Below are 24,243 nucleotides of genomic sequence, written 5' to 3'. Positions count from 1 at the left end.
GTGAAGTACGTTTCGCAGTGAGATCAGAGGAGGGGTGTGAGGGGGCCTGCGAGATTGCTGAGGCGCTGCATATTGCAGGAATGTTTGAGCACAGGCTAATGGTAGAGGTTCAGGCTGACTTTATGAGGATCATCGAGAGCTTCATAGCAAGTCTCGGCATGTAAGGCGATTGGATGTCCTTTGGTCTTGTTCACACTGCGCATGCTTCTAGCAGCTGTAAGGCCGCGATCAGGGAAAGGCATGCGATTTTCTTCCTTGACACGGCATGGCATTGGATGGCAATGGTTCTGATGTTTCGCGTCGGATTGAAACGCTGTCTCAAACATCTTGTAGATGAACGGGAGCAGGCAAAGTGTGATGATGCCGCTAAGCTTCGTGACAACCACTTGCGACATTGACAGATGGTCGAAGAAGCATTTCCCGCCCGAAGGATCGGGTTTGCTGTTCTACAATAACTGTGGTGAGACGGACCACTGCGTGCTCGTCGTCGTGCCATACAGCTCAGTCAATCGAACATCCCTGCAAGCATCGCAGCCACCTACTCACGGTTGGCGAATGCAATCTTCCATCTGCATGACTGTGCCGATTGGGCTTTCGGCGGGTGGAGCATCGGAGTGCGTGCAGTATCGCCATGCTTGAAGACGACATGCAGTCGAATCAGTGCAAATCATCTCAGTGAGAGCCTGAGCGACGCGCGCGAGGCTGTCTAGCCTGGGATCGGCGTTGCCGGCAAGGCAGACATAGAGTTTTGGATGGTTGGGTCGCCGTGGTGATCGGTGGCCAACGGACGTCTGCAACATGGCAACACGGCCGACATCACCAACATAACTATCATATTGCGCGTGCGAGCCAAAGCTGTTCGGGAGTGCTTTGTTTGCTTGGCTGGCATGGTCCCGCTAATTCTATATACAGTACGACACCAGATTCTTGGCCAACATATCCGCTGGCCTCCGCTACGGCCAGCAACATGTGCCATGGACGCGTGATGTGACAAGACAACATCATCCATCGCAGCAATGGTGGCGGAGCACGCACGCACGCACGCACGCACGCACGCATTGCGCTGCAGGTACATGTAATGTATGCCGCCGTACCTCGAAGCGGGAGCAACTCCCGCCTCCACCGTGCACCATGTCTGAGGCGCGGTCGAGGGAGAGTCCTTGCAGCAGTAGCAGAGACCGATGACTCTGGCAAGGCACTCCAACACCCGTCAGACCACTATCGCTGCACGCATATACCTTGGTCGGGCCGCAGCAGGATTCTTGTGGATGGTTGAAGACGGTAAGACGCACAGGCTGTTGGACTGGACAGTGGACAGTGGGAAGACTGCGAAGAGAAGAGCGAGGAGCACAGAACTTGGGATGGTCTGCTGGTGGGCGGGACAAGCGTTGATGATATTCGGCTAGAGCACGGCGGGTGGCTTCGACATCTGCAGTCTGCTGCATGTATGCACACTAATTGGTATTGTTGTTATTATCATCATCATGCTGCGCTGCGCTGCGCTGCGTGCCGATGACGATTCGCCTCACTCATGCCTAGACGTCGTTGGTCGGCATGTATGTAGAATATGTTTCTAGCGTGCACGCAGCATACAATATGCAGCATCGAATACAGTAGATGATGCTCTGCACTGGTAGCTTCCGAGGCTTCAGAGAGCGGACCCCTGGATGCGTCGTCTGGTCTCACTACTACTCTCATCAGATTCGCCGTGCTAGTGAGCAACAAGAACCATGTTCCACCGTGCAGGCCCCCTTTCCCCTAACTTAGTTCTAATACATGGGAAGGTGGAATTCATCATCATTCTCTGCACACTGCCTTGCTTCTGACCGCGCATAGACTGCATGCATGCTGCTGCTGCTGCACGTCAATATCCCGCTATTCTAACGTTAACCTACTCCCGCGCATTAACTTATTCCACGACTCTCTTTCACGCTTTCTTCTCTCATTAGTTCTATTACCCAGCCAGCCTGTACCTTGCCTTGCCTGGCCTGGCCCTCCTGCGACGCCGACGCCGTCACCCGCAGAGCAGCCACTGCCCCATCCTTACCACCCTCCACGGCCGCTTCTGCTTCCATTTCTTATTATTGATTCGCTCCTTACCCTCTTCGTTGCACTCGCTCCTCGTAGTGCCACCCTTCTCTGCTTCGTTTCCTTTGTCGTCCGCAATGCCATAGTCCGTTCCCGTCATACGATCACTCCATACCTCCCCTCCGCTTTCACACTGCTCCCCCGAAACACACTCCTGCGCGACGGCTACCACTGGCACCACCTCCCGCAGACACCACTGCACCGCGAGCATTGCAGGTAAGCCATCGTGCCATACCATCCACACTCCCCGCCGTCCGCCAGCACATCGACGGGCCGGTTGTCGGGTTGGACAGCAGCTGTCGTGAATGCAAGCAGCCGCTGTATCTGTATTTGTGGCCTTTGTGTGCTGCCTCGTCTGTACAGCGCTGACTCGCCCATATCAGGTTTCTGCCATCGACTGTGGAATCCACAGCGTCCGCACTCCGACCTTGTCTGCTCTCTATCTGAGCCACTTTCCGGGGGCATATATACCGCTCGATGCACCATACACCGTAGCACAACCTTAATAATTAACCTTCCGAACATCGAAGAGAGCACATAAAGACCAGAGCACCATCTGCAGGCTGGGCCCGCCCCACCCCAGCCATCATGCATAATCCACGAGAGTCGAATCACGAGTGCCGGCAACCAGAGGTCCCGCTCTCAAGCCCGACTCACGCGCGTAGGAAATCGGTTTACACCGGAGACAAAAGCGTAGCATCGGCAAGAAAGGAACCGCAGCAGGCGCAGGTGACAGAGGCGCAAGATGCACAACAACAAACGTCTGAGACACATGGCATTGCCTACTCTCCCGGTCAAGCACCAACTCCACAACCTGAGTTCGAACAAATACCTCCCTCGCCGATGGACTTTGAATCAGACAATCCTGATACTTCAAACCCGACCGACGACGAGATCTTCCTGGACATTTGCGCATACATCCACGAGGAAATGGACCCCGGTGGTCAGCACCATGCTTCGTGGTGTTTCGAAAACGCCGACCAAAGACCTCCAATCACACCCGAAAGCTTAGCTGAGCTCGACATGCCTCGAATTATAAACAACCCCAAGCTACGGCATGATGTCAACTTTGACCGCGAACTACACTTCCGACCGAACTTGGATGGATCAAAAGGCAGGCAGAAGATGTTGCAAGCAGATCAGTATTGGCGAGCACTTGAGGCCGAGTTGGTCATGCTCAACTTCGTCGCAACACGACGGGCAACGAGCGCGGACAACGAGGACTACTGGAACAGATGCATGAGAGGCTGCATGGTGAGATTGCCCAAGATCTTTCATGCGATCCGGGACATCCTCAAAACACTGGTTCCAGACTATGACCAAAAGGCTGTTTTGGAGCGATTAGAAGTCGATCACATCATGCAACAGATTCAGAACGGAGTGTGTGACCTTGTCGACCTCGGAAATTGGCTAGCAAAGGTCCTGAAAAATCACTGTGCGCCCATGCGGGATATGCTGGTAGATTCCATGCAAAAGGAGATCCGACGAGGCGCCACAGAAGGCAAGCACGAGAAGCTTGTGTCGGGGTTGAGGCAGCTCATGAACATCCTCGAGGCCATGAAGCTGGACGTCGCGAACCATCAGATAAGACACATGCGACCTCTTTTGATCGATGACACGATCAACTTTCAACGGCGATACAACATGCACCGAATAGCGATTGGTAAGATCAACATGCCTGAATCTCGAGATTGGCTGCAAGAGTGCCTGCCTGATCAAGATTCCCACCTCGATGCTCTCACCTTCGGTCTCATCCGGGACATGCTCAACAACGATTTGGCGCACATGTGTCCGCAGACCTTCTACCTGGATACTGATCGCCTGCGCGCACTGAGAGTGGAACTGCACAGCCGCGTGTATCAGTACGTGTGCCGCGACGTACTGAAGGAGATAACACCTCCTGGGATGAGCGCAGTAGACTTCGCAAAGGCGTGCGATATGCTTCAAAGCTCCATCTCGGCCATCGTCGGTGTGCAAGGACGTTTTGCCGACCGCTTCGACAACATCGCTGTTGAAATTGTTCGCGTGTCACTTGTGGCGCGCGGGCAGAACCCACTATTCGATGTCGAACTCCTCAACGTCGTGGAGCAGAAGCTTGCCGAATACCTCCAACCCGATTCTGAATCATTCACCAGACATGCTGCTGTCCTGACACGAAACTTGGTCCCCAAAGTTCAAGCGCGCGTAGCCGAACATGTGCGGATGTCGGCGCTTGACCTTCAAGACATGCTTGTGCCGCAAGTCACTTCCACAAATCGCACCTCGATGGGTTTTGGTGCGGTCATGGAGCCTGTGCCATCCGCGCCTGTCACACCAGCGGATGCAGACGAAGATATCATCCGCCGCTTCACCCACATCATCGCACTTCACTGGCAAGTCTGGTCGGAGCTGGTCTACCTTGCCAACAATCCTCTGAAATCTGATGATGACTCTGCATCTGAAAGCGGAAGTGAGGGCACAATGGTCACGTCTGCACAAGGAAGCCCGACGGTGCCCGTAGCGACGGCCATCTACGCCCCTGGCCGCAAATGGCTACCCGTGAGCGTCACCGTGACAGACGTGCCCAGCCAAATGTCGGCGCCAGAATCGTCGTCCGGACCAAGTCAGCAATCGAAGAAGGACGGCGAAGCAGAGCAGACGGGCGACGATGCACCCGAGACTTCACAACAGCGAAGGCAACCCGCATAATGCGTTGCCTGAGCAAAACTCAACAGCCAGCTCCGGCTACATATGGAGCATACCTCTCTACACAGGCCATCTGAACCAAGGCCTCCCCCCATTTCCTTCCACAACCTGTACATATCTGCCAACTACTACTTTGATATCCTGGAGCGGGAAATACTGGCAGCTGGATTACTGCATAAATTGATTAGCGACGGCGCTCTGGGGGATCTGATTTACACACTGCAGCGTTCATGCGGCATGGACCGCGGATTAATTTTTTTGGGGGGTCACTTTCAGCATCATCATCCGCTTGGGAATCTTTCGGGAAGGAAGGAAGGTGTTCTTTTTTTTGAAGTCTTGGGGTTTTGCTTGGTTTTGGCGAGGCGAGGCGAGGCGAGGCTGCTTAAATTTTACAGGCAAAGACTCACTCACTCTTGGAGCACATCTGATTGATACCCATGACACTAAGGTACTGCATACTTGCTGGCTGGCAATTTTTCATCATTATCTTTAATAGATATTATGGGGGGGTTTTTTCTAATCTAGTAGCTTGCTAGCTAAGGCTAAGGCGAGAAGGGTATTTAGCTGAAGTGAATAGGGTAGGGTAGGGCAGAGTAGGTGCAGAATGGGAATGTGTTGGACATGTTTCTTATTGATCTTGAGCGGTTTTATGTATACTTTCTGTGTCGTATGTCGGAATCGTCTCCTCCGCAAGGTCAAGAAGACGGAGAATTTCTGATCTGGTAGATCCTTATCCTACCTACCACCTTGGTAATGCGGCGCAGTTGGAATTTGTTATAGCTAGTACCCAACTAACACCACGAGTTTCTCCGCCTAAGACTTTAGGTGTGGGATGTGTGATAATGAAGATGACGTGGAATGGAACATGTTACATGCATGGTTCGGACGAATTCGATTTGCGACTAACGAAGGCCTTTTCAACGTTTTGAGAGTGGTGCACAAGATTCTTTGGCGCTGGGGGATAACTACGCCGTGGGTTGATTAGGAGTTTCAATTTCTTGGGGTGGGTTACGGATTTTGAAGGTTTCTTAGGAGAATGCGGTGCGGAGGACGGGATGTTTGGGAGGCGGAGGAGAAAAATTTTGGGTATGTGAGGAATGGGAGTCCGAGAGATGGGGATGGCGGTTGTGGGTGGTGGTGATGTTATTTTACTCCTGGGCTGGTTTATATGTGGTATCGCTTTCGGGGTGTGGAGACTTTCTGACAGCATTGAAGCATGGCAGTGTGTGCTGCATATGAAAACTAATCGGCCTGAGAAATGGTCATTGGGGGGGGGGGGGGGGTTCATTTCTGAAATCTTAATAAATATGACCATCTCTAAGATCAAGTCGATCCAAAGCTGATGAAATATGCTCCAGAGCTTTCCCGGTTTGTGCATCCTCAGCAGAACGTCTGCCGGTGGAGTTGGTCGAGAGCATCTTGTCTATCGCGCCCAACCAGCCTTTTGCTCGCTCTGCTAGTGATGGTAATCGCTTGTTCTTCTGCTCAAAGAATAATCCGGGCCGTGGAGCTACTGATCCTCCTGTGCGTTGAAGAACTTTGGCGAATGCGTTGCGCTCTTCGAGCCATGCTTCTGCTTGTTGTTCGGCCCTGGCCAGTTTCACTTCGAGCTTGTCGATGGTCTGCTGTTGGAGATCAATCTGTATCTGAAGCCCTCGGATTGCGTCGACGTGTGATGTTGATGTGGTGTTGATAGCTTCAGTTTCAGGTATCGTGGCATTCAAAACGTCATTTCCTAGGTGATGATTGCTCGCGAGCATGGTAGACGAATGTTTACGTTTGGTAATGCCGCTCCTAGAGTCTCGTTGCTGCCACAGACTTTCGTGTCGGCGGACTGTAGAGACTCGAGACTGCCAGTTCTGTTTAGAGTAATAATGTTCTTCCGTAGACTGTGACAATGTCAGCCTTGTTTCATCCATGTCCTGATTTGAGATACTAACAGAACTCCGGGTGTCATCGTCGTCTAGATTGATGGAGGCTGAAGAGGCATTGCTTTGAGATACAGTATTGGTGATGCCGTGAATCCGTTCCTTATGCCTTGCCAGGTCTTTGGGAAACAAAAACTTCTCGCCGCACTGAGAGCAAGGCCACGGCCTGGATTCCTTCGCCATATGCTTCCGTTCATGATGCTTCAGCTGGCTGGGTATGTCGAACGCAAGCTCGCATTTTGCACAAGGATATCCTCCTGGAATGCGTTGACTAGAAGCGGAAGCACGCGGTTAGCGAGTCTCTTAAATACAGTGGCATTTTCCTTATGAGTGTGGATTAAATGGACTGATTCGCGCCTTGCAGTTTTCGATACACTCACCCGCGCTTGCTCGGAACAGAGCTGTCAGATCCTCTTCTCGAGTATATCTGAGAGTCTTCGGCATGTGTTTCGACGTCGACATTGCGAGAAGGCTCATGTATTTCAGTGGTATCGCTAGCATTTGGTGTCGTGTGACTCGTGCTCTGGAGACCTCCTTTACCAAAAATGGAGTCTGCTCTCGCTGAGTCTAGGCTCTGCTTCCGAGACTGAACAGGCTGGCGGCTTTGCTTCTCCTCTGCCAGTTGGGCTACCATTTCTCGAAGCTGATTGATCTGAGCCTGTAGTTGATCCACAGAAGCTGTCGCCTTGGTCTCGAGGGATGATGATGTTGCAGGCTGCTCGGGCGATGGGTCGTGAAGCTGACCGCTTGGAGGGATCGCTTGATCATCGAGGGGCATTGCACCGTCAGCAAATGAGCCTTGAGTGGCTATGTCGTTTTCATTCGATATCGCCAAATCCTTTGGGTCGATTGTCATTGCGTCGGGGATCGTGAGATCCATATCCAAGTATATCCATTGCTCCATGTCCGGTCTGGAGGTGGACGGCATTGGCATATGCTCATTAGAGATGTCTCGTAACGCTCCATGATATTCGTAATCCATGGCTATAGAAAATAATACTGTAATGAGAAGATGTCAATGAGTGATGTTCAGGAACAGTTAACAAATGTAAGCGGGAGGCTGATCTCCCTTCTGCGCGGCCTGGCGGCCAGGGCCAGGGCCAGGGTCTCGGAAAGGATCAACATGCCTGTACGGCTGCGGCCAAGGCCGTCTTCCGACACGATACAAACGGTCGGTATGGCTCAGTGCAGTCGAGGGCAGTGGAGTAGGAATGTGCCAACCGCTAGAAGCTGATTAGGCCGGAGAAAAATTTGCAATGATTTCCTCTCAGCCGGATACCACTATGCATTGAACGCAGTGTAGAAGGTATCATGGTGGCATAGGATTGCAGTGATCACTGCTATCTTAATGCCTCTGATGTGCCCCTGCTCTAGGGAATCACGTCTAATCCGGGAAGATCAAGCCCATTCCGTGCTCCTCATCCAGCCATTTCCACTCCTGCCGACATGACTGCTTCTCCTGCTCCGTTTCGTGTTCATGACAGATACAAATATCGAAAGAGAAATCAGGCTCACAATGTGCCACATCTGGATGGTTGTTCTTAACGCAGGACCTGCGCTCGTGACAATCAATGCAATCCTTTCTCTGTCTAAGCTGGATTGCCTTGATCGTCATGGCAGCCAAGGCTGCCGCAGGTAGCTTTGCATAGTTAGATACCGACTTGGGCGTCAAAGGACCTGGAACATCGCGGAATACAAGCATGTCGAGCGCAAATTGGTAAAGCGTTGAAGAGTCTGGTGAACACCCGAAGATGACTTGGGCTTCGCGCATAGAGAAGAAGCTGTATTCCTTGGGCTCGGACTGCAGCATCTTGATCTGGAAATGCTTGATGACCACATTGCGAAAAAGCCGAGTGTCGTATTGGTCTGCGAAGATGAATAGCTCAATGAGGTCGGAGTAGGACCATGTCACAGGATCTTGACGATCGTTTTCGTCGAAGTCCTGATCTTCGCATTTATCCGGCTTGGTCCGCGGTGTAGGTCCCTCGGGGTCGACAGACTCATCGAGAGGCTCTCAGAAAATGCGCTCAGTATACAGCCATCCCACAAAACATTCGAAGACCCATTCTTCAACATCGACCAGAGTGATAGCTCCTTGCTGACCCTCTTCGAAGTGTTGCTGGAAGGCCTTGTTGAAGTAGTCGGATCTGTCGCATATGAGGCCGCGCGGAACAACAAATGTTCGCTTCTTGGGTCCGACAATGATGTGAACAGTTTCGGGGACGTAGAGATTCCTGAAGCTTGTCAGTATCGGCGACCGAAGTTGAGTAGGTCAGAGCTTACTTGACGGATAACCTGCCGTGCGCGCGCGTCGCCATGATGACGCTGAAAGGTATTTGGTTGGAACTTGGATCTTGCAAGAGTTGTGTGATGTGATGCGCCGAGTGCGCCGTGGCGGACGTGTGATGTGGGAGGTTGACTTCCGCGTTTGACAACGGCTTTTGCGCTCACATGTTCGCAACAAAGTCAGGCACGCTAGCGCCACTCACGCAGAGAACAGCTAGCGCAAGGCTCGCAGGCAAGATAGCTCACAGAGTATGTCTTCAATCCACCTCAAGCCTCCAAGCGATCTTCGCCCATCGCTCCTGGCACTGCGCCTTCTCCCGCTCGTCATTACCATGCTCATGATAGACGCAGCGATCCTTATCGTCCCAGTCCAAGCGATCTTCGAAGCTGTGACCCTTCGTATTGCATTTCGGTGCTCCCTCTTCGGCTGTAGACCGCACAACATCGCTCTCAACTCCGCAGCTGACGCACGCTAGTGCCAGTGCATTGCGTACAGCAGCCTTCGCACACAGCACAAGAAAGGGTTTTGGAAAGCGTTCCATGTCCTCTTGCATCTCAAAGACCACTTCATCATCATCATTCACCTCATTAGAAGGAGAACTTGATGACATCGCCATGGTCTGCCAGGCGTCTGCGAGGAACCGCAGTAACTCTGAAGTTGACGGGACATGGCTAGTGATGCACTTGATATCCCTGATGCTGGGGAAATTGTCCTGCGTCGGCGCTGTTTGCAATGCTTTTGCCTGGATCAAGTCCATGACAGACATGCGAAATTCTATGGCGTCGTAGTCGCCAAACACGTAGAGCTCGAAGAGGTCTCGGAAAGGCCAAGTGACCGGATTTCCACCAAGATCTTCATCGCCATCCTCATCGTCCTCGGTCTCATTCGTAGTTGGCTCATTATGTCGCCGAGGTGGCGGTGGGGCCGCGGCGTCGAAGTCGTAGTAGATGGCACCGGTGTACAGCCAGCCCAGGAAGCAGCGGAACACCCATGGCTCCACGTCTGATAGCTGGGAGTGGAGACTCTTGCTCTCGGCAAATTGCTTGCGGAAGAGACTGTCGAAGTACTTGGAATACGCGCAGATCAGTCTTAGAATGCCATTAGCATAGGACTCGAGACTCTCAGGCGTGGTGCCACTTTCCTCGCGGGATCTTGAACTCTTCAGTCATGGGAGATGACATGGTCTTCTTCGTGTCAGAACGGCGAGCAGAGGAACTGCGGTCAACTTGAACCGACACCAGAGTGGCACTATAGAGGTCACTGATTTGCGCAAGTCAGCCTCGAGTCCTTCCAGCAGGACTACGGACTTACGCCATTGGAAGCTGTTTTGATGGCCTTGCAAAGGCAGTCGCTGGATCGGCTTGTAGCATCCTACACTCGAATCTGCTGGCAAGACCTCGTTACCGGGAAATGGGATGTTTAGGGTTCTCTTTAATCGGAAAAGAGAAAGTTTTGCTTGAGAGTTGTTTTTCCCAGGTCATAAGTCTGAGCGGGATTTCGCGTGACTTCCAAGACCATTCACTTGCGAAAACATCTTGCTGATCCCTACTCATCCTGAACTAACACCACGAGAAAGGCGACCTTGTGTAGTGGTGTATCTGTTCTCATTCCGTACGTCAATAGTTCTCATATATACAAATGCAAGTGGGGAGCACTTCCCTCAGCCGGTGGTAAGTCCGTTTGGTCTATGCCAAACCTCCAATGCGAACTCGCTTGCTGTAACGCTCTGCTCGCTGGTATCTAGATCCTCCATAAGGCGCTCCATTGAGATGCTGTGATATCAAGAGCCAATCATCCAATGTTCGATCCTGGCCCTCAATCATCCCAACATGCTCGCTCCTCCACTCTCAATGGCTTCAATCTCGGCCATGCTCCAAGGCACTCTCCTAAACCGTGCTGGGAGCTCATTTCTGTCCGCAAATTCTCCCTTGCCAGGCTTGATTGGTCCCAGCTCCTTCGCGCTCTTTCCACCAATTGAGCCATACGGGTTCATGGGTGCCGGTCCTGACGCGCCGCCGGATGGAGCTGCTTGTCGTGGCTGTCCGCCCTTGAGAGGACCATGTTGGATCGCTTGTTCTCGGTACTTGGCGAATGATTGTGGTAGGTCGTGAGAGGGTGATTCAGGATGTGGCTTTGGCGAATGGTCAACTTCTGCGGTAAGTTGTTAGTGCTCGTCCCGCAAGTGGCATCAATGGCATGGACGTACGCTTTGGCAATTGACGCTTGCCCAGAAATCTGATCATAGGCTGGCGATGCTGCCATAGCATCCGTGTAGCTTGCATTGCGTGTTGTCTGGTGTAGTAGAAACGAGGGAGTGAGATCTCGAGTCGTAGACACGGCTCCGATTTCTTCCGGCGTTGTCGAATGCTATATCAAGTCGGGTCTTCGGGATTGAGTGTTGCTAGCGGTTGTATCGCAGTCCCAACTCGAGGCGGAGAATTGAGCAGACTGAGGAGGTGGGTTTGGCTGGTAGTGGTAGTGAGAGGATGGATACAGACGTGCTTCTAATCTGCTTGTTCTTCGGAAGCTCCTGCCTCAAGCTCCCCGATGCCGCGGTCGGTGGTGGTGGTGGTGGACGGAGCTCCATACATACCAGATTGTCAATAGAGGTTTGGCTTTACTTCAGTCTATTGTCGCTTCCTATTGTTGCGCCTTCCTTACTATATCGCAAACTTTACTTAGACTCGCTATAACTTCGCGCCTAGACTCGCTATGTTGTTCTTCCTGTACCCTTATCGACAGCGATAGCGACTGCGATAGCGACAGCGATAGCGATAGCGACAGTAGCGTTACTACTACTACTACCGTTTCGAGCTATAACTGGTATTTCGCGCGACCTTATTCTTATAGCTGCTATAGGTGCTTTAGCACCCGATTTAGTACCTATATTACTAGTAGGAGGACTATATTTATCGTAAGCTAAGAGGCGTATCGCTATAGACTCGCTGCTAACTCGCTCTAGCCTTCGACGTCCTACGACTACAAATACGAAAGATTTCTAGTACTATAGCGAGCAGATATAGCAAGACCTCCTCGACGATACCGCAAATCTATAAAAGAAGAAGGTAGCATTAAACAGACTACGTAAATACTCGGCTGCGGGTATTATTATAGAGACTAAGCAAGGAAAGCTAGTACTATCGCTATATTACTTCTGTACTCGCTACGATAACGGCTATAAGTGTCGCGTACTAGATATCGAAGGAGAGAGAGTCTACGCTTATTACAAGTATTAGGGCAAGAGTAGCTATACTACTAGCGAGATTAAGGTTGAAGAAGAGGATAGAAATAGCGAGCTAGCCGCGATATAGGCGCGAGTCGAGGCTATAGAGGCAAAGAATACTATATTAGAGGCAAAGAATACTACATTAGAGGCAAAGATTAAGGTATTAGAAGCTAAGTTCGATAAGTTAGAAGGATATTACCTCTCGTAGTTCAAATAGCTTAAGAATAAGGCCATTATTAAGTCTAAGGATGTGTATACGATATAGAAGGAGCTATAGCCAAATAGCGATCGCGAGCCACTAGTAGATAATGTTTAAGGAGCGAGTCTATAGCGAGTTCTATAGCGAGTTCTATAGCGAGTCTACTACGAGTCTACTGCGAGTCTACATTTCTATTTCCTTTCTTCTTCGATCGTATCTCTATAGACAATAGATCAACTAGCTTCTAAGCACGCTTTAGCTTCTAACTCTTCTGTCCGCTCTAACTATCTTGCTAGCTATCTTACTAACTATATTACTAGCTATCTTACTAGCTATCTTGCTAGCTATATTACTAGCCATCTTGCTAGCTATCTTGCTAGCTATCTTGCTAGTCCTTAGCTTCGCTCGACTCTTTTAGAATAGGCGTAACTCGCGGTAGCCTCGCGGTGTCCTCGCCGCTTAGGTTAATAAACTCAGGCGGCTTTTTTATATCGATTACCTTCTCCTTCTATAGCTTCTCTTACTTAATCTCTATAGATAGAATAACCCCGTCCTAACTCGCTATAGTACTCGCGCTACTACTCGTAGTAGGAGTACTTAGCCGGTACTTCCGCTTTAGTTGCCTTTATTGCTATAGCTTCCGCTATTGTTAGATACAGATTTTAAGGTAATAGATTGGTAGCTGCTTTGTTGCTTTCCCTCCTATTTGCGGTTTAAAGAGTATAAGAGCCTCTTTAACTAGTCCTAGGCCGAGTGCTTTAGAAGCGACTTTCTCTAGTAACAAGCGCTCATTATCGAAATTAGTATAGAAGAAGTAGTCCGCATAGTCGTCGACCTAATAGACGCTACCTTGCGGTAGGTCCTTAGCGTTAATCCGACTAAGAACCTAGTCTATAAGTAACATATTGGCTTCTTCGAAGTCTTTGTTAGACTAGATATTAGTAATAGAAGTCTATAGGACTAGCGGATTATATTCCTATAGGTCGACTCTACCCCTACGAGAAACCTCTACTCGCTAGCTAAAAACTGAATAGCGGCAGGTAAATAATACCTTTATTGGCTCCTTTAATAGTTGTATAGGTATTAGTAGACGTTGCGAGAGGCTCCGAGATCTAGCATTTAGTCGAAAAGTTAGCTTATACTACTAAATAGCAGCATTGCGTACAGTATTCGCCGCCTTAGGTAGAGAAGGGAACGCATTAAAGCCTCGTACCGTACTCGCAGTTAAACTCGCAGTAGCAGCAGCGGCAGCAGCTGCGGCTGCTACTAACGGCTCGCGTATAAATCGCTCGGTTAGTAGATTAGGGTTCTCAAGACTATATTAGTTACAGAATGCGTATACTTTTAATAGTATTGTATAGTTGGCGCCGGTAATAGTATAAAAGGTACCCTAGACAGGCATTGTTAGTAGTAGAACTGAGGTAGAACTATAGCAGTAGTATAGAGGTAGAACAAGATAGGAATTAAAAGATTAAGAAGGAAATAGAACTGAAATAAGCGACTCGCGGCCGGCTCGCGGCCGGCTCGCAAATCCCTTATTTTAGATTAGTATATATCATTTGTAAACTCAATCAATCTAGCCCCGGTATTCGCCCTACCTAACGTCCAATTACGAGCTGCTAATGGCTTATCCAACTCTATTAGTTTAGGCCCTAACCCTATAGCTATATGCTCGGCAATTAGCTATCGAAGAAGTAAGTATACCTAGCGGTAAACTCGCTCTCTATCGCTATTATTCTCGCTACTACTAACTAGATACGAGAAGCCGCGAGTCTACAATGCTATCTAACACTAAGTAAGCGTAGCCTCGGGTAGGTAGGCTTTAAGATCTAGGAATTAGCGAGTCTATTAGCGAGTCTGTAGCGAGTACTATAGAATCTAATATATACCGAATCCTTGAAGGTCTTGCTCTATATTATTAAGTACGCTATTAGGCACAGGAATACCTTAATGAGAATGCCCGCTCAGCTCTAGATAATAGTGTAGAATATACGGAATACCTAGTACGACGTATAGTCGATTGGCCTGCTTCCTAATCCGATAGCTGTTCTAGAGGTAAACAAATTCGAGGACTTTATAGCGCATAATTAGTATATAGACTGTAAGGAAGGCAATCCGATCGGCTAGCAATTCAGCATCGTATAGTAACTCGCGCAGCAACTCGTAAAAATAGCCCCTCTAGCTATTCAATGCGGGTACTTGCTAGCGCTACTATGCCTCGATCCGCTAGTTTATCTTGCTCGTACCGTATTTAAAGCAGTCTTCGAAAGCCAGTGGTTCTAGTTCTGGTTCCGGATCCGGGTTACTGCGAGTCGCAAGGCGAGTCGTAAGGCGAGTCGTATAGTGAGCGTCCGCGGCTAGAATCGTTTCCGCCCTACGGTCTAATCGGATAATCTGTAGCATTATACTACTGTTCTTAATCGTTACAATATATTGAGCGAGTACGGATACAGCTATACGGCTAGTAATCCCTACGTAGACCTAGATAATGTAACGCGAGTAGACATTAATAGCTGCGTAGATCTGTATCCCCTAATGCTCGAATTTATAGTAAGCATCTATTGATATTGCGTAGCTAGGGCCTAGTATAACAATCGCTCTATAGTACTTTCGCGCCCGCTCGCGGCGGACTCGCAACCCTTTAGGATTTAGTAAGCAAGCTATACGATACAGCCGATCTCTACTAATAATGTTGTATTTGGACCTAATATAGGTATATAGGTGCCGTCGGCTAAAGGACTCTACCGTAGACTTCTCGAGCTCTTCCTATAAGACCTCTACTATCTCCTCTTCCGCTTCTATCTATCTATCTCGCGATAATGCCTTCTTTAATCTAAGCTCTTAACGTATCCGTTGATATCTCCGCTAGCTAATATTAAATCTATCTATCTTTAGTACTTCAACCGCTTCTTTATTAGTTAAGCGTAAAGCGGAGAAGGTATATGCGACTCGGATCTTTAGTGCCTCGATATTATTGACTCGGTTATAGTAAGCGTAATAGCTATAATTAACCCCCCATTCCTTGAGCCTCCGATAAAGCGTAGAAAGAGCTATCTAGTAACCAGTCTCTTATATAAGGTGCTGTAGGATTTCGCCTTATATAGTGCCGCTATTAACTTGTAAGGTTATCTAAGCCCTCTATAGCGAGAGATCGATACGTAGAGGCATTTTGCGAGTCAATAGCGAGTGTAGTGCGAGGGCAAACATAGAAAGTTAGTCGTAGAGGTGGGCTAGTAGAGGAGGCGGTGAGAACCTCCATTGACAATCTGGTATGTATGGGCCTCCCTAGTGGTGCGGGATTCGTTCAATCACACGCGAAGCTTGGAAACCTTCGCCACACCACAATCACATGCGCGACGCGACAATCACGTCTATCACTTTGGGCAGAGACGACATGCGAATTCTTATCTCTGACACTCCTGCGGCCAACTCCGCATCACTCTACGCATCTTGAAGCCGTCGCATATAGTAGATTCTCGTCGGCATTCGCACGCCTCGAGCGGCGATTTGAGCGGCAATCATTCACATCCCAGCCGCTTCTCACGCCATTGTGCCATTTCCAGCGAGGTTGTCGGACTTGACCCGCCTGATCTATCACGACTTGTCCGAGACCGGCGAAGAACGGAAGAAGGCCTCGAGTCTTTACTCAAACCGCCACCATGCGCGAGTATTTGCTCTATTCGCAAATTCCACGCGCTCGTGAGATTCAGGTTCTCAGCATATTGGCAGGCGTGACAGGCTCGCAGCCAGTCCCAGCATGGCAGCAAGTGGCCATCTATGGGCAGACGAAGGCACCTGACGCCGCTGTCTCGAAGAAGGTAGGCTTGATCTTGCACCTCTCCTTTTTTGAACCTCGTCTCATCGTTTTCGTCCAGATACAGGCAAAGCAGCAAGCTCCAAAGCAAGCTCCTCAACTCAACTACCACAAGCTCATCAGAGACATTCATTTCCGTGAATCTGGCGAGGCTGAGGCTGGGCCATGGACTTTCCGCGCAGAAGCCCTTCCGGACCCTGGATTGACAGACTACATTGCCCGGAATTACGACGAGCACTCGGCCACAGAAGATGAACTCCAGCGTCTGAGGCAGCCTGACTTGTATCAGTTCAGACGTCAATTCATTACAGAAGCCAACCGCTTTGTTCACAACAATGTTGTCACTCGCTTGTATCGAATGCGACAAGCCCCAGACTCCCAAGGTAAGAGCTCTCAGGTGTTCAGGATGCACGGCGCTGATCTTTCAGATCCAATCTCATCGACAGTGCTGTTCCCGAAGGACCAAAAGCTTATCGACCCAAGCGGCAGCTGGATCATCGAGACCTCCATCCGGGTTGAGGACGGCAACAATTCCAACCTCACGGACAAGGCCAAACAGGAGCTGCTGGCTTTTAAAGAGACCATGGACGGCGCACTGGATCTGATTGCTCCTGACCGGCTCGCGCTCGACTCTAGAGTGAAGAACATCTGATGCGTGTTCAATAGCAACAACGCTTTGGAAGAGACTTGGGGGAGTCCTACTACTGGATTATGCGGGTCTTCGCATCATGAAAGCACATTCGCCCGTTTACATGGTCTCAAATCCAAAGACTGGAGTCGAATAATCCGCCTCCAGCGCCTCAGCATCCGATCTGCTGGGCCCCTTCCTTCCTGATCTTAATGCGGCATATCGGTCAAAAGCATATGAGACATGATTCTGTATGCACAATCGAATGCCACTGGAATTGCCTCGAAACGCTGTTTGACCCACTGCCTTTCAGAATCACTCGTCAAGCCACAGAGCAAACATTAGTGAATATTTCTTCGGGCAATGTTGGCATTTCGGACGTTACAGTACACCACACCATCGTCATGCCTGGAAAGCGCAAGAGGCACGGTCATCAATCTGCCCCCGGCTCTTCTCGAAGATTGGGCTACCCTACAGCTTCAAGTGTCGCGCATACTCATGTGTCTCGTCTACGCATTGTCAATCTCCCCGCCGAATTGGGTATTTTGATACTCTCCTTCGTGCTGCCTCAAGGTCAATGCATCAACATTAGCCATGCTCTAAATTCTGCAGAAAGTCGACGATTTGAGAGAGAAGCAGCGACCCTACAGGGTGAGCCAGCCAAGCGCAAATCAATCTTGAGAGCTCCTACGGCAGTGCTGAGGAGCTGCAAGTACCTGGGCCGTTGCGGCACCACTGCGCTGTGGAATGGTAACACTTTTGTATTCGACACGATGGACTATGTGCGGAGGTTTCTGGAGACTGAACCAGGCGAGCTCAAGGATCTTGTATGCGATGTTGCAATTGGTGAGGGTTATTTTGCCATAGCCCCTTACGATCACGAAGAATGGCCAGCCAATATGGGAGCACTATCAGGTTTCACAAACTTTTCTAAGCTGACCTTGTTTGTCGGTGACGTGCAGAAGGCGGATTTAGCAAACTTCGCTGTTCCTTATTCCGTAGCTGGACAATGGCTAGCCGGGGAAGACAGAACGAAATTCAAATATTGGGTGCAAACTGACCAAGTTCCAATAGGACGACGTCCTCATTACCGGCCAGAGTAAGTATAATCCGAATGAGAGTTGCATGGAGTGAAGCGAAGCGGTGACACTGACAGTCTGCCTGGTAGGTATACTGAGCTTTGGTTGCCAAAGCGTCTTCTCGAAGTTCTACGAGAGGGCAATGGCGACCAAGAGGAGCCCATGAGAACCCAGACGCGCAACAATGATGGCTTTGGCTTTGCTGCTCTTCGAATCGCTCGAGACTACACGCTCAAAAGCGTACCTGACGCTATCTTGATGAAATTGTCCTCTCTGACAATCAAATTTCTGGACCTGCCATATCCACTTGGTCGTAATGTATTGTACAGGGATAGAGATTGGTTTCCGAATGTTTGGCTAGAGAGTTCTGCACTTCAACATGCAAAGCACTTGAGTGGCATCCAAACTGAACCCGTATGCGAGGTATGCGATACGCAGGGGGAAGAGATGCGAGAGAAGGAGAAGGACAAGGTGTTTTAGCTCGTACTGTATGATTCCGGATTCTGAAGAAACCGCACTCGACAACTATAGTCTAAGGTGTTTGGGAGGTATTATGCAGAATCGCCTGTTAGCCCGCGTCATTCGCAGAACCACAAGATTGGCCTGTCGAGATCATTGATCAATTTCGCGATGGGAGAGTGGCATGCCACCCGACTTTTTTCTCTGTAGCAGCGAGTGTAAACGAGCCAATAATCCAATTGCTGTAACTACCGAACGTCTGTATCTCAATAATATGACAACTCAACAAAAGTTGGGGCCCCTTTAGGCTTAGTGCGGCTCAAAACGGGCCAACCGCGGCCTCTGATTGGTGGACGCGAGGAACGTCAATACCTCAGCGATTCGGAAGGGCGTAGACGTCGCAGTGTATGCCGCGACGAGCTATAACTTCGATAGCAGTCTCGAAAAGGGCGTCTTCGTCGTATGCACCTTATCCGGCGGTGTTTGCTCGAAGCGGTGTGCTCTATAACGCGTTGCCGCCGCGATAGTAGTATTCCGGAAGGGTATATCTAACTTTTAGGCCTAATCCGGCGGTATTTGCTCGCGGCGGTATTACGCGGTTACGCTATCTCTAATATAATAATAACTTAACAAACCGTAGGTCTACTTTAGGCTTAGTACGGCTTAAAACGATCTAAAAGCCGCCTCTAATTAGCTATATCCGAGGAACGTTAAAACTCCTTAGTTCGCGACCGGTTCGGAGGACATAGTAGTCGTAGTACGTATCGTAAGGCTTCGCCGCTATAATAGTAGTATTTCCGATCTTATATATATCTTTTACGCCCGATCCGGTAGTATTTACTCGAGGCTATATAGTCGTTTACGCCTAATCCGGGGATATTTACTCGAGGCGGTATACTCGAAAGGCTAAGCGTATCGGATATAGCTTACTATAAGTGTTCTAAATAGTACTTATTATAGGTATTTTAGATAGTACTACTTACTATAAGCGTTCTTAATAGTACTTACTATTAGCGTTCCGAGTTAGACTTACTATACGCGTTCCGGATAAGACTTAGTATAAGCGTTTAGATTAGAATTACTATATAGCGCGTTTTAAATAAAACTTAGTATAAGCGTTATAGATAGTAGTACTAACTATTAGCGCTCCGGATTAGACTTACTATATACGTTCCGAATAGTACTTAGTATTATAAGCGTTCTAAATTAGACTTATTCTTAGTATTATAGATATTCTATAGAGTACTCGCTATAGGCGTCCTATAGGATACTCGTAGTAGGCGTTATATAGGGTACTCGCTATAGGTAGTTCGAATACTATTTACTATAGGCGTTTTAGATAGTATTTACTATAAGCGTTCCGGATAGTACTACTCGCTATAAGCCTTCCGGATAGTACTTAATATAGGTATTTAGTTTCGGATAAGACTTGCTATATACTATTAGCTAGTAACCGGCCCTATACACCTAGGCTGAGTTTTAAGCCTATATAAGAGGCCTCCTTCTACATTATAGATAGATTACTAACCTCGTATAGCACATTATTTATATTACACTTCTATAATGCCTATGTTGCAGGGCTCTAGTTATTAGCCTAAGCAACCGTCTTGTTATCCTATTATACTAAACATAGTTGCCTATATTGCTATAGGTTATATTACCCTCGGTAGCCTATACTATTACTGCTAGTAGTAGTAGTAGTGTTAGTTTCCGTCCTTTATTAGAGCCGAAGGTAGGGCTATCTCTTTATATCTAACAGGTTTAGGTATATTAAAGGTGGTCTCTAGGCACGAATAGCTATAACCGAAGCGAGGGCACGACAAGAGCCTACAATATAGACGATATAGAAGTATCTCGAGGGGCTATTACGATAAGCAGAGAAACCTCTTAACGAGAGCATCGCTTTAACCCGAAAAGCTGCAAACCCTTAGGACTGTTATAGCTTAGGGCCTAGTCTGCGACTATAGCTAGCTTCTAAGGACTCGGCTCCGGGTCGAAGACCTATTTAGCACCGCTTGCTCGAGATAAGCTACCGCCCGCCTAAGGAGGAGATAGATTAATTACCTATCGGCCTTGCTTAGTTTGCTAAGACTATTAATTAATAGCAAATACGGATTGCAGGCTAGATAGCCGGGGAGCCCCCTATTAATCGGATAGGGCTTTCCTAGATTCGCAGCCTCGCTTAGATAGTACTTAGCCTTCTACTAGGAAAAGAAGGCTACCGCCCCCCCGCCTAGCTAAAGGAGATACGAGAGCTAGTTTCTAGGATCTAGTATGAGAAGGGTTATGTTAGTAGGTAGATAGGGTAGTAGTAGGTACAAGTAGTATTCGATAAGGAGCTAGGAGGAGAGGGAGGAAGGCAGGCAAGTTAGCCTATTGCTAAGCGCTAAGCCCTACCTAAGGCACTAAGACCCTAGCTTCACTTAGTCTAGTTATATGCTAATTACGTATAGCCTCTTTAGTCCTGATATACGCTTCCCTTCTAAAGGCCGCGCCCTCGTAGCCTGTCTATGTTCTACGACCTCTATTGCCGCTAACTTAGCAAGTCTAATAAGCTGCTTAGCCCGCGCTAAATTAAACACTTAACTACCTAATTATGTAACTATGTCAAACCTTACCTCTAATATAGCACAATGTCCAACTCTAACTGCGCTATCCCTATATATAATAAACTATAAAGTAATATATATCTACAAGAATTAAGGGCCTTCGACTAATTATAATACGAGCGCGTCTTCCCTACTATAACAGGTAGACGTACGAGGTATTGCAGCCCTGCCTCCGCTCTAAGTAATATCGTACCGAGTTCTTTGCGTCTACTCTTAAAAGACCTAGCAATGTCCGCTTCCGAGGGTTGTTCTTGTTATTACGAGGGATTGTTCTTGTTATTACGAGGGCTATTGTTTACTATCGTAGTTTCACTAGCCCTAATTAGTTAGGTTTAGCAGCCTTTAAGTATTAACTAATTATATCTTTTTAAAAAACTTAGTTCTTCTAGTTTCTATAGGTAAAGGCTATTATAAGTGTAGTAGTAGAGGTTCGCCTCGCTTAAAGGATCGGAAAGATCGAGGAGTAACCTATTATCCGCAAGATCGACCCCGGCTAGCTTAGCTCTATAGTTTTGCCCTTAGTTAGTTAGTCTATTAGTCGCTCAATCTTTTAAGCGGCTTAAAGTTTTAATTAAAGTTTTGATTAAAGGTGCCTTAGGCTCGTAGTATAGGTAAGGTTGTGCCCGTAGGCGTAGTAACAATAGCAAGTAATATTAATAATAGCGGTACTAGCTGTCTTAGCGCTAACTTTACCTTGCTTCTAATTTCCTTCTTTAACTAATAATAACTCGGCAATACCGTTACTAATATAGCTATATCCTTCCTTTCTTAAGCAGCAACACACTCCGCAACACTATTACTAATATAGCCGCGCCGGCCGCGCCGTCCTCGCCGATTGCCTAGGCCTCGAGACCTCGATAGAATAAGGGAATAAGAGGGGGATCTATAGGGCGCGTTAGTAAAGAGGTAGAGCCCTTGAAAGAGCATGCGATTAATTAATTAACGCGTCGTAGCGCGCCTAGTATAGTCTTATTGTCCTAGTTTGCCGGCCTCTAATTAGTTAGCTAATAGCACCCCGGGGGTAGTATTGTCCTAGGCCTTAATAGTAATATTATAAGCTTTTAGCCTTCTTCTTGTTCTTTACGCTAGTCTAATACTTATCTAACAACTCGGTTATATCCTTAAAGGATCCTTTAGCTTCCTACGAGTCCTATTTAGGTAAATAGCCTTGCTACCTTAGGAGGTATTCCTTCTTGCCTTTCCTAGTCCGGTGCTATAGGATACGTTCTATAGACTACAGTTCTTTACTATTAGCTAAGACTTCTTCTAACTTAGCAGGCGCTTTATCGCCTTCGCGTTAATAGTATAGCTTAAGGAGGGATATATAGAAGGTGTTATAGATAGTGTAATAGGGTAGAAGCTATAACTAGTAGGCCTGTATGCCCTTCGGTTCTCGAATACGGAATAGGCTAATGTATCTTAGTGCGAGCTTAGGCCTTGTTTTGCTATCGGGTAATAGGTGTTTACAGATGCGGAGGTTCTTTATACTAAGCATAACTATGTCGCCTTGCTTAAAGGTTATTAGAAGGTAGTGTTTGTTATAGTAGGTCTTTTAGTACTCTTAAGCCTTTATCAACTTCTCGGCTATCTTAGTATAGATTTCTCGCATCTTCTAAACCCTCTTAATAGCCGCTAGTGTCTTAGGTTAACCCGCTTTCCTTTCCTTGCGCTCGGCCTCGAGCGATAGGGGGTCTTATAGCAGCGCAGGGTTGCTTCCTATTATAGCGAAATAAGGTAATACCTTAGTAGATAAGTAGACACTGTTATTGTATACGAATTCGGCTAGTTATAGGAGATTAACCTAATCCTTAGGGTTCTCGTTAATGTAACTGCGTAGGTACTGCTATAGGGTAGCATTCTGTCTCTCTATTTGACCGTTAGTCTGTAGATAGAAGGCTGTTAATAGCCGATGCTTTAGTCTTAGCTGTAGGCATATTTCGCTCTAATAGTGCGATATGAATATCGAGCCCCTATCGGAGACTATCCCCTTAGGGGTTCCCTAATAGGTACAGAAGATATTAGTCTATAGCGCCTTAGCTAGGTTAATAGCCGTCTAATCCTTTCGGGTAGGAATGTAACGAGCGCCCTTAGTAAATCGGTCTACGATAACTAGGATAGCATTATATATATCCTTGCTTCTTCTGCGCTTAGTAGGCGGAAGGCCTATAATAAAATCTATTATAAGCTTAGCAAATAGCTTCTTTAGAACAGGGAGTGAAGACAACTCGCTAAATAGTAAGTGCTTTAGTGCTTTAACTCGTTAATATACGGCATACGTGTTTACGTAGTCCTTTATGTCCCGCTTACTATTTAGCTAGTAGTATATACGCGATAGTAGCTCGTGCGACCTCTCTATACTATAGTAACCGGCAAGCTCGCTATTATAGTGTCGCTTAAGAAGTTCTTGTCTAATCGATTGTTTAGCGGGGACATAGTATCTGCCCTTAAACCTTAAGTAACCTTTGTCGTCGATCGACTAATTACTCTTACTAGATCGAGTCTTTCGCCTACTTACAAGCTTGTCGATACGTTTAGTAGCAAAGGCGTCCCTCTGCTAAGCCCGTAACAGCTTATCTATAAACGATTGACTATCCCTATTTACAAGGTTATTTAATAGCACCCTCGCTGTTAAACGAGGTACGCATTATATATATCTAATAGCACTAGTAGCTAGATTAACTGCATTAGTGCTTTAATCGCTATTACTATATATAGCGATATCGACTAGGGAGTTATTATAACTTCTCCTGTCTGTATCCTTAGCTCTTGCCTTAATACGTACTATTAATATAGTAAGAGTATTAACATGCTTTAAGCCGTCGCGGAGTCCGGTAAGCCGCTTATCCTACGCGTACTTATTAACAATATAGGCTATAGCAATCTTATACTATAGGGTTGGAAACAATAAATTAATGGATTGCTAAGTCCCGCTATCGTAATTAGGTCGCCTCGATAGGCTATCGGTAGGGTTACTTACGCCTAGCCGGTATAATATATCAAAATCGAACCTAGCGAGGTAGACGGCCTATCTAGCCTGTCGACCTATAACCCTAGTAACCTTCGTAATTCTACGGAGGTTTTTATAGTCCGTATAGACCTAAATAGTATACTATGCGCTATCGAGATAGTAGCGCTAGTGCTTAAAGGCCTCGATAATAGCTAGGAGCTCTTGCTCGTAGGTCTCGTAGCGGCGCTTAGCGTTAATTATCTTCCTCGAGAAGAAGGCAATCGGGTGCTAATA

The 24,243-nt window shown here is 47.9% G+C and overlaps 5 protein-coding genes across 5 annotated transcripts; 2 read left to right on the top strand and 3 right to left on the bottom strand.

Moving 5' to 3' along the window:
- Positions 1 to 23: 23 nt before the first annotated feature.
- Positions 24 to 2,354, bottom strand: MYCFIDRAFT_173068 (uncharacterized protein; the record flags this gene model as incomplete). Its single annotated transcript, XM_007926438.1, has 13 exons — positions 24 to 95; positions 120 to 441; positions 475 to 519; positions 547 to 882; positions 921 to 1,187; positions 1,231 to 1,429; positions 1,456 to 1,497; positions 1,530 to 1,711; positions 1,740 to 1,857; positions 1,919 to 2,077; positions 2,134 to 2,213; positions 2,241 to 2,259; positions 2,291 to 2,354. The coding sequence occupies 13 exons, from the start codon at positions 2,352 to 2,354 to the stop codon at positions 24 to 26; spliced, it is 1,905 nt and encodes a 634-aa protein (XP_007924629.1).
- Positions 2,355 to 2,676: 322 nt separating this feature from the next.
- MYCFIDRAFT_195183 (uncharacterized protein) lies at positions 2,677 to 4,776 on the top strand (the record flags this gene model as incomplete). Its single annotated transcript, XM_007926437.1, has 1 exon — positions 2,677 to 4,776. One exon carries the CDS (start codon positions 2,677 to 2,679, stop codon positions 4,774 to 4,776), a length of 2,100 nt encoding a protein of 699 aa, XP_007924628.1.
- Positions 4,777 to 6,071: 1,295 nt separating this feature from the next.
- On the bottom strand, positions 6,072 to 10,304 carry MYCFIDRAFT_195182 (uncharacterized protein; the record flags this gene model as incomplete). The annotated part of the gene is made up of 8 exons (XM_007926436.1): positions 6,072 to 6,398; positions 6,551 to 6,662; positions 7,082 to 7,700; positions 8,217 to 8,714; positions 8,805 to 8,935; positions 8,985 to 9,054; positions 9,319 to 10,139; positions 10,300 to 10,304. The coding sequence occupies 8 exons, from the start codon at positions 10,302 to 10,304 to the stop codon at positions 6,072 to 6,074; spliced, it is 2,583 nt and encodes an 860-aa protein (XP_007924627.1).
- A 247-nt stretch (positions 10,305 to 10,551) lies between these two features.
- MYCFIDRAFT_162855 (uncharacterized protein) lies at positions 10,552 to 11,395 on the bottom strand. Its single transcript, XM_007926435.1, has 2 exons — positions 11,195 to 11,395; positions 10,552 to 11,139 (listed from the first exon to the last, which is right to left on the bottom strand). Exons 1-2 carry the CDS (start codon positions 11,268 to 11,270, stop codon positions 10,808 to 10,810), a joined length of 408 nt encoding a protein of 135 aa, XP_007924626.1. The 5' UTR covers positions 11,271 to 11,395; the 3' UTR covers positions 10,552 to 10,807.
- Positions 11,396 to 16,072: 4,677 nt separating this feature from the next.
- On the top strand, positions 16,073 to 16,879 carry MYCFIDRAFT_195181 (uncharacterized protein; the record flags this gene model as incomplete). The annotated part of the gene is made up of 2 exons (XM_007926434.1): positions 16,073 to 16,231; positions 16,289 to 16,879. 2 exons carry the CDS (start codon positions 16,073 to 16,075, stop codon positions 16,877 to 16,879), a joined length of 750 nt encoding a protein of 249 aa, XP_007924625.1.
- Positions 16,880 to 24,243: the final 7,364 nt, after the last annotated feature.

This window comes from Pseudocercospora fijiensis (assembly GCF_000340215.1).
Source record: "Pseudocercospora fijiensis CIRAD86 unplaced genomic scaffold MYCFIscaffold_3, whole genome shotgun sequence".
Classification (NCBI taxonomy): domain Eukaryota; kingdom Fungi; phylum Ascomycota; class Dothideomycetes; order Mycosphaerellales; family Mycosphaerellaceae; genus Pseudocercospora; species Pseudocercospora fijiensis.
Note: the sequence above shows the minus strand (reverse complement) of the source record. Positions and strands in the feature narration are given on the sequence as shown.

Coding starts and splice junctions, on each gene's coding strand:
- MYCFIDRAFT_162855 (XM_007926435.1), bottom strand. CDS start 11,270: ATGCAAGCTACACGGATGCTATGGCAGCATCGCCAGCCTATGATCAGA. Junction 11,140..11,194: donor CAAGCGTCAATTGCCAAAGC/GTACGTCCATGC, acceptor AACTTACCGCAG/AAGTTGACCATTCGCCAAAG.